Source organism: Bombus pascuorum, chromosome 16 (assembly GCF_905332965.1).
Source record: "Bombus pascuorum chromosome 16, iyBomPasc1.1, whole genome shotgun sequence".
Classification (NCBI taxonomy): Eukaryota; Metazoa; Arthropoda; class Insecta; order Hymenoptera; family Apidae; genus Bombus; species Bombus pascuorum.
In genome coordinates, this window is record NC_083503.1 from 1,771,596 (window position 1) to 1,790,148 (window position 18,553).

At 39.6% G+C, this 18,553-nt stretch overlaps 1 protein-coding gene across 10 annotated transcripts in view; it reads right to left on the reverse strand.

Moving 5' to 3' along the window:
• The window catches only part of LOC132915224 (neurexin 1), a 622,298-nt gene that overhangs the window by 140,734 nt on the left and 463,011 nt on the right, over positions 1-18,553 (reverse strand). For all 10 annotated transcript variants that reach the window (XM_060974986.1, XM_060974985.1, XM_060974982.1 and 7 more), the window contains 2 exons: positions 15,415-15,522; positions 9,038-9,230 (listed from right to left, as the gene is read on the reverse strand). In XM_060974986.1, coding sequence (XP_060830969.1) covers positions 9,038-9,230; positions 15,415-15,522 — 301 coding nt within the window. The remainder of the gene's footprint in view (positions 1-9,037; positions 9,231-15,414; positions 15,523-18,553) is intronic.

Here is an 18,553-nt window from a genome sequence, read left to right on the forward strand (position 1 = left end):
TCGTATTACTGATAATAATTGGCATTGAAATAATTTGTTGAATAAAGTGATTTGCATACATAGAACATGAGCAACAACAGATGAGAAACTATACATGTAGAAACAAGAAAAAGCATTTGGATATTAATCTGTATTTTGTATTTGATTAACTTATTTGTATTACAAAATCAGATTAAGAGGAGCTTTTCATATTACTGATAATAATTGGCATTGAAATAATTTGTTGAATGAAGTGGTTTACATACATAGAATATGAATAACAACAGATGAGAAACTATACATGTAGAAACAAGAAAAACCATTTGGATATTAATCTGTATTTTGCATTTGATTAACTTGTTTGTATTACAAAATCAGATTAGGAAGAGCTTTTCGTATTACTGATAATAATTGGCATTGAAATAATTTGTTGAATGAAGTGATTTACATACATAGAATATGAATAACAACAGATGAGAAACTATACATGTAAAAACAGGAAAAAGATTTCCTTATTCATGAGATGCAGAAGTTTTACAACTAATTGATATTGTGTTTTAAAATATTGGAATTCTTGAAATTACTGTCAATTTTCAATAATTTTTTTCATTTCACAAGAGTTTCGTATTTAGATCTGGCCACAAAGTATGTTCGATTGCTGTTTTTCTGTAGCGATACGTAGATACATTTTGGAATTAATTTAGGTCTCAAGTATGAACATTTTTAGTGGCTGTATCGTAAAATATATCGCAGAGAACCTGCTTTAAAATTTTTATTATTTTGTACATGTTCATAAACTTTGCTAAATCGTGGCGGTGCCACAGCAAAAATATCGTTGAAATTAACATTTATACGAGATAAGTCCCCTTCAAGGTAATAATTAGAACATTAAAAAGCTGCTTGAGGAACGCTTTAATTATTGTACTTTTGATTCATGAATGCTTCAAAAATATTTCATTACAACTTTGCTTTCATAATAACAGTAATTATACATTTGCATATTAAAACGCTTCTATCTTTGGCCTTGAATTTTTATACCTACAAAATAAATTCCTTTACGTCCTAACTCTAAATTTCTTGCCAACATTTTACGTCTTCGCAATCTATGATCAACGCCAATTTACTAATCGCCTAATTTAACTTTATGCAAATTACCTTCATATGCATACAGCTAAATTTAGCAATTTTTTAATAAAACAATACTAAACACTCTATTGCTCCAAGAACTTGAATAAACAATACTTTTCATCAACGTTCCTTCCCTCGCTTCTCCTCATCCTAAAACCAAAACCTTCCCGTTACATCGCCTTCCTTCCAGGCGAAATTCCAATGTTCTTTAAATTTGGAAGAAACTTCGATATCTTCGCCTGGGTTAATCGAGTCCGATAAACGTGCCATCTGCGACTCGTGCGCTTAAACTCTGTACAAAAGGACGATCCAAGTAGTACACGTTACATGACATGGAATTCGGAAGAAAAATGCGGAGAGAACGTTACACGGACGAATCTTATCTTCTCGGGCAGACGATAAGATGGAGAGAAAAATGAATATGAGAGGAGAGAAATACCGAAAGACGCGGAAGCACGGAAGAGAGGAAATTGCAGTCGACCAAGTCGGATGAGCAGCTCCTTCGTTGAAAATTGTTACCGCCGACAAGCGTGTAAGAGCTCGGCGATGAATCGAGCTGACTGAAGCGAAGAATTTCGGTGATCATAATTTGCCAGATCAAATTTATACCGTGCTATTTTATTCTACGCGGTAGATCACCGGTGGCCGGTCGCTGAATTACGTCAATCGCGTGTCTGCCGCGGGTATATACAGTGCTGCGACTAAGTATACGCTCGACAATATTTTCAAATCATCGATCGCCGACATAAATTTCCTCGGAAACAACAGGCGGTTTAAAAAAGCCCATGGCCAACGATCCACTTTAGATTAGTTTATGGAAAATTTTGCGAGATTGCCTGACGAAGATGCGATTATAGATACAACGCAAACACCGGTCAGCCTTCTCCATACGAGATGAAAATTACAAAAACAAAAGGTAGATCTAACAGCGTGATACCTGTTGATGGGGAAAATTCGGACAGGCGAGCTGAGGTACGAAACTCGTCGACTTACGCGCACGTTCAATTATTGCAACCTGGCATTATAATATTGCAATTCTATGTAAATAAGCGTCACGTAGGGAGACGTGGTGGCCGGTGCACACCCGAGTTTCGTCGGAAATGCTTCTGACGTGATCAGCAAATTTCCAATCCAATGTTCCTCTTCTGCCACTTGCGTTAATATCTAGGGGTATTGGGTGCAACCACGTTCGACGCGACGATCGTAGAAAGATAAAAGTAGAAGACAGGAAAATTAAACTGCAAAGTAGAAACGAAAATCGCGCGAGACGAACGTAGAGTGAACGACACGCGCGAACTTCTGAACGTGTCTGAACGCTCGCTTATCGTCTCCAAACTGGTTCTCCGGATACGTATGGGTTTTTTTTTGAGAAGATTATTCTATTGGCTTAACCGTAATCGCGCTTTAAATCCTGGTGATTCATGTTTTACAGATTACGCTGCTTTCAACGCGAATAACGCCGTCGACCATTTAATTCAGTTGCGCCTTTGAGGTTTTAGCATCAGAACGAGATAAAGGATTTCCGAGTGTTTCTTTCGTTCCAAGTAAATCGCTTCATGCTTAAATGATTTCCATCCCTTTGTACGCTTAAAGAGATTTTGATTTATCGAGATTGAAGTCGCGCTGGTTAAAGTGGTTCTTTCTTTGTGATTTGTAACTTTTTTCTTTGCCAATATATTATATTTTGTATTAACCAGTTAGCTATTTTTCACGAGAATAGTCGTCACGAAGAAAGGCCAGTATTTTGTGCTACGACTGGCCCTCTCAGTAATACAATTGGAAAATAAGACAGTCGTTTGGTTAATTCTCTATTAACTAAATTCTGTAACTAATTCTATTATTTATTTTTACTTAGTCCGTGTCCTTTGGCTTTGAACGAGTTTCCGGTTTTACATCTCGTTTACCTATCATGCTTTTTACATTTTCTCAGTCTTATGTTGTTATCACCTTATTGCCTCCTCCCTTGTATCTATCTAAACTCTTTTCCTTGCCTATATCTATCTAAACTCTTTTCTTATGTAGCTACCTCCCCTCTTATCCACTCTGTTATATTGCGCTCCCTTGTATAATCTATCTCTAGAACTATGGCAACTTTTGGGCTTCTGCCTCCTTGCTGTGCTTCTTTATTGTCGTTCCTCCCCGTCTTGCATTGTCCTTCTCTTCTACATTGTTTTCAATTCCATTGGTTCTTCTTCAGTCTTGTTTAGTATTTCTTCTGTTTCCTTTGGTCCTCCCGTTATTTCGCATTCTTCTATTACTTGTCTCAGGTCTTCTGTCTCCTTGCTGTGCTTCCTTATTGTCGTTCCTCCCCGTCTTGCATTGCCCTTCTCTTCTACATTATTGTTTTCAATTCCATTGGTTCTTCTTCAGTCTCATTTAGTAATTTGGTCCTCCCGTTATTTCGCATTCTTCTATTACTTGTCTCAGATCTTCTTTCCCTTTACATAGTCTGCATCTTTTTGCTCCCTCTTCTTTCCAGCATTCCCTTGCTTTGGTCTCGTTCCCACATCTGAATCTTGCTAACATTTCTCTGTCCTTCCACTTCATCCTCCCTTCTAAGTATTTTGGTAGCTCTTCTTTGGTGATTTTTCTGTAATGTTTATTATATTCTGACTCCTTTATCCTGCTTCTTTCTTTCTCCTTTCTTGTATAATTTGGTCTACTGTCATCCTTCCTTGTTCTCTTGCTTTCCTGGGTGTCCCTCCATTTCTCACCTCTTCCAGTTCCCTCTTTCTCTTTCTTGCTCTTTTCCCTTCTTGGCTACTTCCCCAGTTTCTCTCTCTTTCCTTTATGCACTCCTTTACTAATTCCTTTTTTGACTCTATGGCTTTTCCTTTATACCTTGCTGCTCTTCTTAGTGCTGTTTCTTTCATTCCTGTTAGCTTGCATTCCTCTATCAATATAAAATTCGGTGTTGCCATATGTAAACCTAGGATCCTAGCTTTGTATTCTATGCAACCTTCCTTCCATGTTCCAGCCCCATAACTTAGTTCTGTATTATAATCACACGTATCCTTTGTTTGACGAGTATACTCGTCGCTTGCTTTTCATCACACATCTGAGGTACACTTTTCAAGGTTTTCAAAGATGTCGCAACAGCCAACTGGTTACGTTCTGGTTACATTTTTACTTCAATTTCTGGTTTCTGCTTACAGTTGCATCCCTCGATCATCGTGGAAGTCGTAAATGGAATTTTACAATTCCTAGAAAGATTCTTTGTCTTAAAGATCTTCGTACACATAACTGTAACATAAATTCAAGTTATTTAAAATGATTAAATCCAGCAGCAGACTGTTTCATTCTTTGATGATCCATTTCGCCAAATCATCGAACGCTGCTGTTAAATACTCGCATCTGAGAAGCTAGCGGTTCGTTTTCATTTTCAATCGCGTTATATTAAAATTCCCTCGCTTAATCATAGAAGGATATTAAAATGAGAAATTCCTCTTCCGTCATGTTCATCCGCGATGATTCAAACGCCGCAACGGACGAAGTATAATCAGTTCATGATAAGATGTTTGTGAGGAAAGGAAACCGTCAGAGTGGACAGCAATTGGAATCGTAGGCTGAGCCTAATTGCGAAGGCTTAAGCCGGTTGCATCGGGGTTTTTCGCGTGTTGCGAGCGCAGTTGGCCCGCAGCAAGCGTTCACACTCGAAGAATTTGCGCAAACTCGTCCCAGGCGAGGCGACGAAGCACAGTTTTGAGGCTGAAATTGCTAAAGGGTCGGTTCTCAAAGGGGAATTTCACGGGCAAATTAACTGGCCGTGTAATTCTAGCGACCACCAACAGCTTCGTGAAACTTGCGCTACCGTTGATTCTGGATAAATACACAATTCGACCCAAGTTGTGAATTTCTTTCGGCTAACGCTAACACCATGAACACGCTCCAATACTCAGGTGTATTCCACATTAGCGAGCGACAGTCTGCCAAACTTTCGATGCTCGAGATAGCGCCTTTGCTCCTCGCTGTCCAATTTCTCTTCTTCTTCTTGCATTCTTTAATCAGTTAGCTGTTTCCGACGAGTATACTCGTCATGCGTACGAAGTAGCTACAACTTGCTGTTTAAATTGCAATTTAGTAATTGCAGTAAATTGCGGCAATGAAATTAAAAAGTGAAACAGTCGTGTCGTGGCAACTCAGTTCCTTAATTCGTTGCAATTTAATTAATAATAAAATAACAGAATAAGAGACGCCGCTGGGGATCGTTCGTGGCTGGAATTTTACGACACTTCGCCGTCGTGTTCACGTACGTGAAAAATCGGCGGGAAATTCGGCAAGACGACGGTGTAAGAATCAGGCCAAGACGCAAGTGGCCAGGAAGAACGTGATTCCAGCGCTGAGTGCCGGGTTCTATTATTCTGAGATATACAGGGTGTTTCCTACTTTTCTGGTAACATCGTAGGCGCATAATCTACAAATAAAATGAAGAAAAAGAAAGAAAGTGGTGCGGAACAGCAGATCTAAAGCTGGACAATTCGGTCGTCTTTACTTTGCCTGTACTTGCTCCACATTGCTTGCTCTCTGACTATTTTAGTAGTTGGTTTCCGGTTATCGTGTGAAGTATCGTGCGAGACAGAGCATAGTCTCATAGAAATGCCAAGATTATTTTCAAACGAAGAATACGCCGATGTTATGTTTGGTTCATCTTGAGGAAATCTGTATCTGCTGAGGGTATGAGCGTGTGTTTCCTGCAAGAAAAGTACCAGATCTTTCAACTGTTCAGACTAAGCTTCATATTTACCTATAATTTTGTAACAAAGCGTTTACAAGCAAAATTGGTGTAACTTTCTCTCCTTATTTTCACTTGTGGATCATATGCTTCTACGATGTTGCGAGAGGAGTAAAGAACACCCTGTATATTGAGCTGGGCGACAGAGAAGTCGATGAAGAATCCACCGCTGCGGCAACTCTCTCTCTTCCTTTTTGTTTATTTATCGGTTTAATAAAGCTCCGCCCGAAGCTATATCACAAACTTCTCTATACTTCGCCGTTTGTTTGACTTTTTATCCTTTCCCCTATCCTGGCACCGGAGTTTTCAGAGTTATGAATAAATTCGCGATTAAATCTACGAGGAGTTTCTGATTGTCTTCTGCGTGGCTCAAGCAGATCCTTTATAATTCTCTCTTTGCACTTGGCGACCAGAACTTAGATTAAATGAGAATTTGTCTATTGAAATTGCTATTGTTATTTCTTAGTTACTTGTTCGATTATATTCAGCAACGTCGTATTGTATTTAGCGATATCAGGTTCGATCTGGATGGTCTTTAGCAGATTATTTATAATTTTCTCTTCCCACTTGAGGGTAGAATGTCAGGTGAAATGGGAATTTGTCGTGAGATTATTGTTGCTATTTCTTAATTAGTTGGCGAATATATTCAGAAACATTGAACAAACTCCAGAAGATCCTCAAGAATCTTCTCCTTGGCCTTGGCAAAGAGCAGCTACACAGGTTCGACCTGGATTGTCTTTGGACTGACTTGAGATTATTTATAATTTTCTCTTCCCACTTGAGGGTAGAATGTCAGGTGAAATGGGAATTTGTCGTGAGATTATTGTTGTTATTTCTTAATTAGTTGGCGAATATATTCAGCAACATTGAACAAACTCCAGAAGATCCTCAAGAATCTTTTCTTTGACCTTGGCAAAGAGCAGCTACACAGGTTCGACCTGGATTGTCTTTGGACTGACTTGAGATTATTTATAATTTTTTCTTCCCACCTGAGGGTAGAATGTCAGGTGAAATGGGAATTTGTCGTGAGATTATTGTTGTTATTTCTTAGTTAGTTGACGAATATATTCAGCAACATTGAACAAACTCCAGAGGATCATCAAGAATCTTCTCTTTGACCTTGGCAAAGAGCAGCTACACAGGTTCGACCTGGATTGTCTTTGGACTGACTTGAGATTATTTATAATTTTTTCTTCGCACTTGAGGGAAAAATGTCAGGTGAAATGGGAATTTGTCGTGAGATTATTGTTGTTATTTCTTAATTAGTTGGCGAATATATTCAGAAACATTGAACAAACTCCAGAGGATCCTCAAGAATCTTCTCTTTGACCTTGGCAAAGAGCAGCTACACAGGTTCGACCTGGATTGTCTTTGGACTGACTTGAGATTATTTATAATTTTCTCTTCCCACTTGAGGGTAGAATGTCAGGTGAAATGGGAATTTATCGTGAGTTTATTGTTGCTATTTCTTAATTAGTTGGCGAATATATTCAGAAACATTGAACAAACTCCAGAAGATCCTCAAGAATCTTTTCTTTGACCTTGGCAAAGAGCAGCTACACAGGTTCGACCTGGATTGTCTTTGGAACAACTAGAAGAGATTACTTATAATTTTCTCTTCCCACTTGAGGGTAGAATGTCAGGTGAAATGGGAATTTATCGTGAGTTTATTGTTGCTATTTCTTAATTAGTTGACGAATATATTCAGAAACATTGAACAAACTCCAGAAGATCCTCAAGAATCTTTTCTTTGACCTTGGCAAAGAGCAGCTACACAGGTTCGACCTGGATTGTCTTTGGACTGACTTGAGATTATTTATAATTTTTTCTTCCCACCTGAGGGTAGAATTTCAGGTGAAATGGGAATTTGTGGTGAGATTATTGTTGTTATTTCTTAATTAGTTGGTGAACATATTAAGCAACATTGAACAAACTCCAGAAGATCCTCAAGAATCTTCTCCTTGACCTTGGCAATGAGCAGCTACACAGGTTCGACCTGGATTGTCTTTGGAACAACTAGAACAGATTATTTATTTATTTTATTTATTTTCTCTTCCCACTTGAGGGTAGAATGTCAGGTGAAATGGGAATTTGTCGTGAGATTATTGTTGTTATTTCTTAATTAGTTGGCGAATATATTCAGCAACATTGAACAAACTCCAGAAGATCCTTAAGAATCTTCTCGTTGGTCTTGGCGATGAGCAGCTACATTAGACGCGAATTTTTCATATTAACAGAATTTATAATAATCCAATTGGTGCATTCCAATAGAAGATCGTTCAAAGTAACGTAAGATCGTAATGAGAAGTGTTGGATTAGATGTGAAATTGAAATATGACGACAGTTGTCGATTATTATTTAAGATATTTTTAATTTACCATGGAATTCCCTTGGACAATTAAATTTCCTAAGATTTATTCTCTTACAAACGACATGTACCGCGTTTCCACAGAGCTCTATAGAAGATGTAAATCGAAGATGCAAAGTGAAATCGGCATGTTCTATTTTACAACGAACCAGTGGAAGAACCTCTGTCGCCAGTTTTAACACCAAGTTACGTACATTAAAAATTTCTTACACCTGAATTAAAACAAAAGTTTATTAAATCTCAATTAAACTATACTTCTATGGCTTACTTTCAGTATACAGACAGTATGGCGAGAAAAATAGATTTTCCAAGAACAATAACCATTATGAATTACCATAAATGTTCTGCCATCGTAGTTTAAACGACCAGATCTAAACGACTAGAGTCTGAGCTCTAAATTTCGCTCGATTAATCGTGATCGTCAGGAGCGTAGTACCGAGGTAGCGAATAAAAGCGAGCGACTTTCTAAAAAGACAGATCTAACGAAGGGTAACTACTAAGCGGTAATAAAACCAGAGGATCGTAGAAAAAGGCAAGAGCGGAAGATTTATTACGTTCCACGCATGGAACGGTTAGCTGCACCTGCAGATAAGTGTCCTCGAGCGTGTAACTCTGAATTATGAGTGGCTTGCTTCTCGATCCCGCGCATTTTTACCCTCCTTCGTCGTTTATTTCGTCGACCGACCGGATTTAGAGTTCCGCCTGTAGTCCGTAGATTAGACGATAAACGCCATACATCCTGACGAACGAGTCGGAAAATTTAACGAAAAAAAAAAAAGAAAAAAAGAAAGAAGAAGGAAGAAAAAGAAGACAAAGGTTCTGTTGCTTACCTGGTGTACGGAATTCGACAATGGAACCGTCGACGGTGACACGTCCATCTCTTTCGACTCGACGAAGTGCCACGTCGTGCCACGTGCCGTCGTCGATTCGTTGTTTCGACGATTTCACCTTCACGGGTCCGCTTCCGAGGTCAGCGTGCAGGTACAGATGACCATTGAAGATCTCGAAGGCGAAGAGATCTTGCTGCAAAAAGGAAACGACATTTTACTTTTACCTTCAGAGCGTAAAATCGTGACTTTACAACTTGCACAAAGCTTCCAAGGTTTCTAAATAATTAAACAACCCGCGAAACAGTAAACGTACAAAGTGCACGTGTTACTGTTTAGTGGCAGTCTGCGCGTCTCTTCGTTTTTCTAAATGATCTTCACCTCTTCCCAAAGCTTGTCAAATTTTTATATTTTCTACTAAATAGCAGCACTAATTTTTGGTCGAAACAACCGTGAAAATTAAGCACGTGGACGTTCTTTAACGTTCCAAAAATATCCGCAAGATACGCGTAGGTCTCTAGCAAGGACGTGAGCAAGAGACGAACGATAAATTGAAGAAAAGAAGAACACGATTCAGGAAGCTACTAAATAATAGTACTAATTTTTAGTCGAAACAACCGTGACGATTAAGCACGTGGACGTCCTAAAAATATCCACAAGATACGCGTAAGTCTTTAGCAAGGACGTGAGCAAGAGACAAATGATAAATTGAAGAAAAGAAGAACACGATTCAGGAAGCTACTAAATAGCAGTACTAATTTTTAGTCGAAACAACCGTGAAAATTAAGCACGTGGGCGTTCTTTAACGTTCCAAAAATATCCACAAGATACGCGTAGGTCTCTAGCAAGGACGTGAGCAAGATACAAACGATAAATTGAAGAAAAGAACACGATTCAGGAAGCTACTAAATAGCAGTACTAATTTTTAGTCGAAACAACCGTGAAAATTAAGCACGTGGATGTTCTTTAACGTTCCAGAAATATCCACAAGATACGCGTAGCTCTCTAGCAAGGACGTGAGCAAGGGACAAACGATAAATTGAAGAAAAGAAGAACACGATTCAGGAAGCTACTAAATAGCAGTACTAATTTTTAGTCGAAACAACCGTGAAAATTAAGCACGTGGACGTTCTTTAACGTTCCAAAAATATCCACAAGATACGCGTAGCTCTTTAGTAAGGACATGAGCAAGAGACAAACGATAAATTGAAGAAAAGAAGAACACGATTCAGGAAGCTACTAAATAGCAGTACTAATTTTTAGTCGAAACAACCGTGAAAATTAAGCACGTGAACGTTCTAAAAATATCCACAAGATACACGTAGCTCTCTAGCAAGGACGTGAGCAAGAGACAAACGATAAATTGAAGAAAAGAAGAACAAGATTCAGGGATCTACTAAATAGCAGTACTAATTTTTAGTCGAAACAACCGTGAAAATTAAGCACGTGGGCGTTCTTTAACGTTCCAAAAATACCCGCAAGATACGCGTAGGTCTCTAGCAAGGACGTGAGCAAGAGACAAACGATAAATTGAAGAAAAGAAGAACAAGATTCAGGAAGCTACTAAATAGCAGTACTAATTTTTAGTCGAAACAACCGTGAAAATTAAGCACGTGAACGTTCTAAAAATATCCACAAGATACACGTAGCTCTCTAGCAAGGACGTGAGCAAGAGACAGACGATAAATTGAAGAAAAGAACACGATTCAGGAAGCTACTAAATAGCAGTACTAATTTTTAGTCGAAACAACCGTGACGATTAAGCACGTGGTCGTTCTAAAAATATCCACAAGATACGCGTAGGTCTCTAGCAAGGACGTGAGCAAGGGACAAACGATAAATTGAAGAAAAGGAGATTCAGGAAGCTCTTTTGTAGACAAAGTAGGGTTCGGCGGAACACGGCAGCGACCAGTCGCGTTTATTTCGCGACTAATAGCCATGTGTTAACGTATGTATTTACAAACAGCGAGGCGGCAGTGTGCGTGACAGACACGAACGCGAACCGGCCAAGCATTTGTTCGCGGGATCCGGTGATTCTGCTAATGAGCAAGCGGCGCGAACTCTCGCCCTTAACGAGAACCCGGTTTTCGCAACTTTCCGATTTATTTCACGCCGTTGCGCGCTACGCAACCGCGGTTATTCGCTGACGCCACCCCCGCGCTGCTCCTGTTTCAACGTTGAAATATAATTGTGGGAATTACGAGGCGGTATTGTTAAATCGAGATAACTGGCGGCTGCGAGGGAAACGCGGCTCCAGCGTCGAAAATGCATTTCCTCCCGATTGTCGTTTGGCCGACTCGTGGCCCAGATCTGCCTCGCCTGTCTCTCCACCTGTTCGTCGAACGCGCAGATTCTGCGATATACAGAGGATGTCCGACAAGCTGATTCCTCGTGAAGGAATAATTGAAACGCGTGGAACGAACATTTTTTATGTGGAGGGACTTCCTGTTTTTAGAGCAACAATTTTGGGAATGGGGCTCACGTATTTTGAGCTATTACAGACACGTCTTTGTGAAACCTAATCTGTCGAACGTTGCGATCTTTACCCTGATAGAACAAAATGGAAAGAAACTTTTCGGACGACGTGATAGAAACGCCAACACAAGGCAGCAATTTGCTTCGTCGCTTGATTCCTATTGGACTAGTGGCGCGACACGTCTGACAGTAATCTTCAGAAGACTGTTGCATCGATTCTGATATCTTTGGATTTTTCTTAACATAAAACACGATTCTGAATGGAATTGCACGTGTCATTTTGAAAATTAGCAAACATTCCTTGATTCCTGGTTTCTCAAACTCGAGCGTGCCATAGTCTGTACCTACTATGATATTAAGGAGCTCTGCAGGGTGTGGAACGCAAATGGGAGTCCATGAAATAGTTTCCAGGAACAAAGGTGCTTCGCAGCAAATGGCAGACAGTTTTAGAATGAAAAGGAGACAGGTGAGAGGGAACAGGTGAGCAGATCGCTGAAGAAATAATTACGTAAGACAGTTTCAACGACGTGTGGAGTAGAAACAATGTACAGATCGTAATCTCTGCAACCAAGACCAGCATCCGGGCTGATATACAGTCCACACTACTATAATAAACCACTATTTATTATTAAATTATTGGGTTTGTCGCTAAAGAGAAGATGGAAGAACCGAAATTAAATTCTCGCGATCTTCGTTGAGGTAGACACGTAATTGTTTGGAGAAGTTGGAAATCGATGAATTCGATTTTCGATGTTTCAATCTTCCGATTAATTTATTTATAATTACGACAAGGACGAGCAGACGTATGTTTAGCCTCGGTATCAACTAAAAGGACAATTTTTAATTTTGTCAGATAAAAGGACAATTTTCTATTTTGTCAAATGAAAGAAAAATATACCGAGTCTTAAAACTGCTGCGCGAAAAATCGACAGACTCAGCTGTAAATCATCGCCTTCTCCTCCGTGGTTTTCGCATATGCATCTTACAAAATTCATTTCCTGATTGTGCGACGATTTTATCGAGTTTAATTAAGGATTCGATAATTTGATGTGAAATCGGTGGAACGTGGTTCGTTCTGTTAACGAGGCGCTATCAGTGATTTTAATTACATTCTCCCCGAATGATTCGTTTTAGGTTTTCGTTAATTAAATGTATTAGTAATTGAACGAATAATATCCGACGAAGAGTTTCGCTAATTCTATTAGGATATTTCACAAAACGTTTTATACATGGAACGTTCATCTTCAGATCAGCAAATACAAGCTCAGTCGGTTGTCTATTTAGTTTTCCACTGCAAGCTAATACTGTCGTTTTTGAAACGAAACTTTTATTCTACATATCAATGGAACAGTTGTTTTTACAACGATTGATTTAGTAGCACGTACGAGTTTGTTAATTAAAATACAATTTCTGAATATTTTGTGCATATAAACAACAAAGGGGTGTTTATTGTATCTTCGTTTATGTGGCGCATAATTCGATGAAATTCGATGTACAATATTTTAACTAACAATTAACCAAAGGCCCAAGTTTTCAAACAAAACGTTGCTTTCGTTTTGTCTATATTTTATATACAACAAAGCATTTTAAATCACGTGAACTAAATTGAAGGAACGATACATTGACAACAGAAACGGCGTTAATTATTTCGAAATTCGTACGATCTCTGTAAATTACGATTTATTAACGTAGAAATTCGTCTGTTACTTTGACAAAACGATGGCAGGTTTTTCAACAGCGACGATGAAATTTGATTACGGTTGTGTATCGGTTCAGTCTTGCAGCAACGATTTTCCAAACAGTATTCGCCATTTGATCAGATAAAAAATGCATTTTCATCATGGCTGGTAATTCAATCGCCTGTCCTCTGCCATTTCATACAATTCCATTTCGTTATCGCTTCCTTTCTCGCTCGAACAAACATCGACTTTTTAACCGATCGTCGTTTCCAACTTTCATTTACATTATCGTTCTTCTACCTTCGTTTCTTTATTCTTCTCCGTCCGATCTTCCCACTGCTATTCAACTATTCCATCTCTTCATTTCTTCGTCCTCGTTCCATTTCATCTTAACTTGGAACTCATATACGTTTTCAGATTCGCTTCGAGCTTCACCAATTTACACTCAGATGATCCCACCTCAACACAATGCTAACAGTAAATTTCAAAGTGTTTGGAATAACGCGGACGATTAATAAAATTCACGAGAAGAAGATTTTTCTTCCTCTGAAGCAGATTATTTTCCCAAGTAGGACACTTTATCCTATCGAGCTAACTCTACCTCATCACGTAACCGAATCCACATTATGCAAATATTTTCGCATATGTTTTTTCACATATTTCTACATCTTCACAAAGCATATAGATACCCTAGCTATCTTTTTCACGAAAATTATTCTGCAGACTCGTAAGAACGCGTATGTATTCCTCGTTCAGCTGGCTGCTGAAGCGAGCAACACTCTGATAAAAAGAAGACTAAGAGATATTTCTCGTTCGTCCTGTCCTTATTTAACCATGTATAGTAATCTTCCTGCCATTGATCACTGTTGAGGTTATTAGATGTACGTGAACAAAGGAACGCGTGGATAAATTGTAAGATAGAAAATATGCTTTAAACACAAATGGGAATATAATTGAGCTGGTCCAGGTCCGCACGCTAGCAGTGTTACCCTATGACTGAAAGCCCTGAAGCCATCGTCGCCTGTCCTTTCGACACAGTGTGGCATGAAGGACTTTTGTTCAAACTAAAGAAACTCCTACCACATGCCTACTAAACTCATATCTAGCCAATAGGCTGTTCATGATTAAATACTTAGACGCTATAACCGCAACATTCCCAATAGAAGCTGGCATACCCCAAGGCAGTGTCCTGGGACCTCTGCTGTTCACCATTTACACTGCCGACTTATCAACATTAACAGAGATAACCACAGCGACATTTGCCGATGACACAGGTTTATTAGCATCCCACTCAGACCCGACAATTGCCTCCTCAACCCTCCAGCGAGGTCTCGACTCTATTGAAGAATGGTTTCACAAATGGCACTTCAAAATAAATGAAAATAAATCCAGTCGTATAACTTTCACACTGCGAACACAATCCTGCCCACGGGTGACCATAAATAATATTCCAATGCCAAACAAAGATTCAGTCAGATATCTGGGCATGATTCTAGACAGAAGAATGACATGGAAACGGCACATAGAGAAATCCAAAGAACTGAAAACAAAACTAAACAAATTCTACTGGCTCATTGGCAGACGCTGTGACTTAAACACGCAGAGTAAAATAACGCTATACAAAGCCATATTGAAACCTGTTTGGACCTATGGGACCCAACTATGGGGAGCAGCGAGCAACTCCAACGTAGAAATTCTCCAACGATTCCAATCAAAGACTCCAAGATCCTTGATAGACGCAGCTTGGTATGTTACCAACGAAACGATACATCGCGACCTCAAGATACCCACAGTCAAAGAAGAAACATCCAAGTTCAGAAAGAGATGTAATATAAGAGTCAACAGTCATCAAAACCCATTGGTTACCCAATTACTCGACACGACGGATCAGATCCGCAAACTAAAAAGGCAGTAGCCCTTAGATCGAAGCATTGGATTCAACTAGAATCAAACACACTATAAACTTTCATAATCCAAGATACAGTACCACGTAAAAAAAATTTACTTAAAATTCTGTATGAGATTTGATTGTAAATAATCTACTAAATAAATAAATAAAAAAGTCGTCGCCTGTCTGCAGTTTATGGTCTGCCTTGGACTCAGTCTTTTGTCTGTATGGCTATCAATGGCTTCAGTGCTTGAGAAAATTAAAAAGACCAGATGTAGAGTTTTCTTAGAAGGAAAGAAAGAAAGGAGGAAGGAATATATCAAACGAAATCTACATACCCTTGTGTGAGCTCCGCTACGGCTGTACATGATCAAGCCGTTAGGTTCGTTGGTCCGGATTTTGAAGGATATACTGCCGGACTTGGCCGCCTTCCAAGGTGGCAGGACCTGAAACACAGGAGACATACGTCTCTTAATACCTTGCACTCTTGGCTACCACTTCTGAAAGACGTAAAACAGAAAGAAAAGAAAAGCAAAGAGAGATAGATAGATAGAGAAAAAGAAAGAAAGAGAAAGAAAGAAGGAAGGAAGAGCGAAATCCCTCGACGTCCTGAAGAAGAATGGAGAACATGGACAGCGTCGGTGGTCCAGCGTGTTCGGAATCCAAAATTTCCTGCTCTTCGTCGTGGACGAGTCCATTCATCATGCATGACAGCTTAAATAATCACGTTTCTCGTGCTCGTGGAATTTTTACTTCAATTTCGCTGCGGTACCGAGTCTCCTGCGGCTGACTGATTTACGTTTCGCCATCGAGAAATTCACCGCAGTTCCGTCTCGGCCGCGTGTCCCATCGCCACAAAATTCTCGTGCGACCGATTTGTTGTTTGTTTCTCGGATTTACAGAAACAAAAAGAAAAAAAAAAGGAGAGAAAAAGAGAAAGGACTAACGTCAGATCCCTGACGAGACGCGAGAAACAATTAGCCGCGCGATTTTGCCTCGTCCTTCGATTGCTATCGTTGGATCGTACGGTGACATCGCACGAGAGTTTCCATTTTTGTCCAGATTTTTCAATGAAGTTGTTTAATTTCAAGACACCTGAATTTCGTTCTTATTCTACGTGTATGCAATCAACGACAGACGCTAATTAGCGTCTTACGTATTATACTTGATGCACTACCTGTTACACCAAAGAGTAAAGAAAGCAATGGATGCTACAAACAACATGTTGCGAACATTGTTTGAACGATAAGAAACCGATGTTTAAACAATCTCTTGAAGACCTTTTACTTAGCGACGAGGAGGCGGTCGAAAATGGAATTTCAGTCTGTTGAATATAGCGCAGCAATTGGAATAATATTGGGAATAGCAACAGTGAAGTTGATCTCATTCAATTGACATTAGCGAGGAAGATGACGAACAACATCATACAATTTACAACATATATATCGGAGATGAAAGGACATCGGGGCCTTTCTTTTGGAACTTTCGGGAAGATACCATAGTCCGCAATACTATAGTCTAGACTATTTGTTATAGCTGTACTTAAATAATAAAACTCAGAAGTAGTCGTTTATCATTTAATCCCATTATGTTTGCCTGAGATTTGTGACAGTGGGCTTGGGCTCGAGGTGACACAATTGGTCGCTGAACGTAGCCACGGTCACGGGATGGGCGTTTTACCTAACCTAACCTTACCTTACCTAACCTTACCTAACCTAACCTAACCTAACCTAACCTTACCTAACCCCAACCTAACAGAGAAGTGCCAATATTATGAGACACACGTTGTGTTAACAATCAAATCCCGGGCAGGAGCAATGTCGCAGCTACGCGGGTCTGCCTAGCAACGGCGGCTGCAATTTTGTTGGCATCCCAGACCAATATTCAACAAAACGAACGCGATCGTAAGGAGAGGAAAGTTTCCATCAGTCTTTTATTCCTGCGATCAGCTTGGAGAGTCTTTCACATCGTCTTTACGCGCAGTATATACCGAGCGTCACAGTGAACGTTACTTTGAACGTTACATTGAACCTAACAACATTGTCAATAACATCTCGAGTGTCTAATCATCACGGTCATTTGTCAAACTTTGTAAAAATCATATTTATAGCAGCAAATATAATCTCTATAGTGCAACAACGATGGCTAGTCCGAATGAAGATTCGTTATACGCCCCTAAACCGAGCTATAACCCGACATATATTTATATTATTGTTATTAAATATCACACTTGTTAAGTACTGTACACTCTTCTGAATCTTCCCAATTATTTATTAAATAATTCAACAAATCTGTGAGAATTCGGACTATACTTATCAGAGCATATCAATGTGCCAAGTTTGGTTGAGCAAAATTAAGACGAGCTATTATACTTTCCAGTCGTATAGCTTCGGTGACAGTGTTAGACTATCGACGCTGTTATATTCATTGTTGTTATACTTAACTCGTAATTATCAATTTATCAGTCTGCATCTACAAGGATCTCCATCTTCCTCTTTTATCGCGTTAGTTGTACAATACAAATTAAAATTCAGCATCTTGAGATTAACTGAAGATCGATCGAGCCCACAACTGTTACGTGTCACCGACGATCTAACGATACGATTTCTTTTCGAATTTTTATATCGAAATAGAGTTCTCGTGTGGTGAGAGCAACGTCGAGTGTCGGTGTTGGATTTAGGACGCTTGAGTCAAGTTGAATGGGAAAATGTTTCGCTGTAGCAACTATCATGATCTACAGTTTTCAACGTTTTCTTCGAGTCTGGCAGGTTCGTGCGCGACGGAAGGTGTCTGGGTAAGGTTCACGAAGATTCGGAAGAAAGGCGGTCGAGAAGTTGGCGTTTTACAAGTTGGAAGGGAGATCGAAAGTGGTTCTGGGAAACAGATAGCATGAGAAGTTTTCTTCTTCTCTCGACGTGGATATTTAGTTTTTCAATTCTACTCTGCGAATAGAATCTTCTCTTTCTCGTAACATTAAGCGACGTGTCGTTGATGGGATAGAATCGACGATCGAAATTTTCTAACCTGTTATATCGTATGGAAATTTCTTTCTGTCGTGTAGATTCTGGTACAGTAGAACCTTGCTAACTCCTTGCTGTCTTTTTTACCAGCAGTCTGCGATTACATCAAATTACCAGGTTACCATGAAACAACTGGACACGTTCAGGACTCGAAAATGTTATCTTCGCGGGTTTGTTCTTTGAGACGTTTCGGTAAGTTACACGAGGCACGTTGCTGCGCGTTTAAATAAAAAATCTTTACTGCTCCACCTGACGTCTAGAAGGAATTATCGGACATCTGTTTCACCGGAAAATGCGACGGGAACACGTGACAGGATTTTACGGTGTCGTTCGGTAGTTCACAGAAACGGGAACAGTAGGAGACCGCGGAAGGAACGCGAACCACCACCAGAGCAGCTATTTCGTTTGATGTGGATTCATAGCGGTTAAGCGTGAGTTGCATTGTTCGTACAGTTCA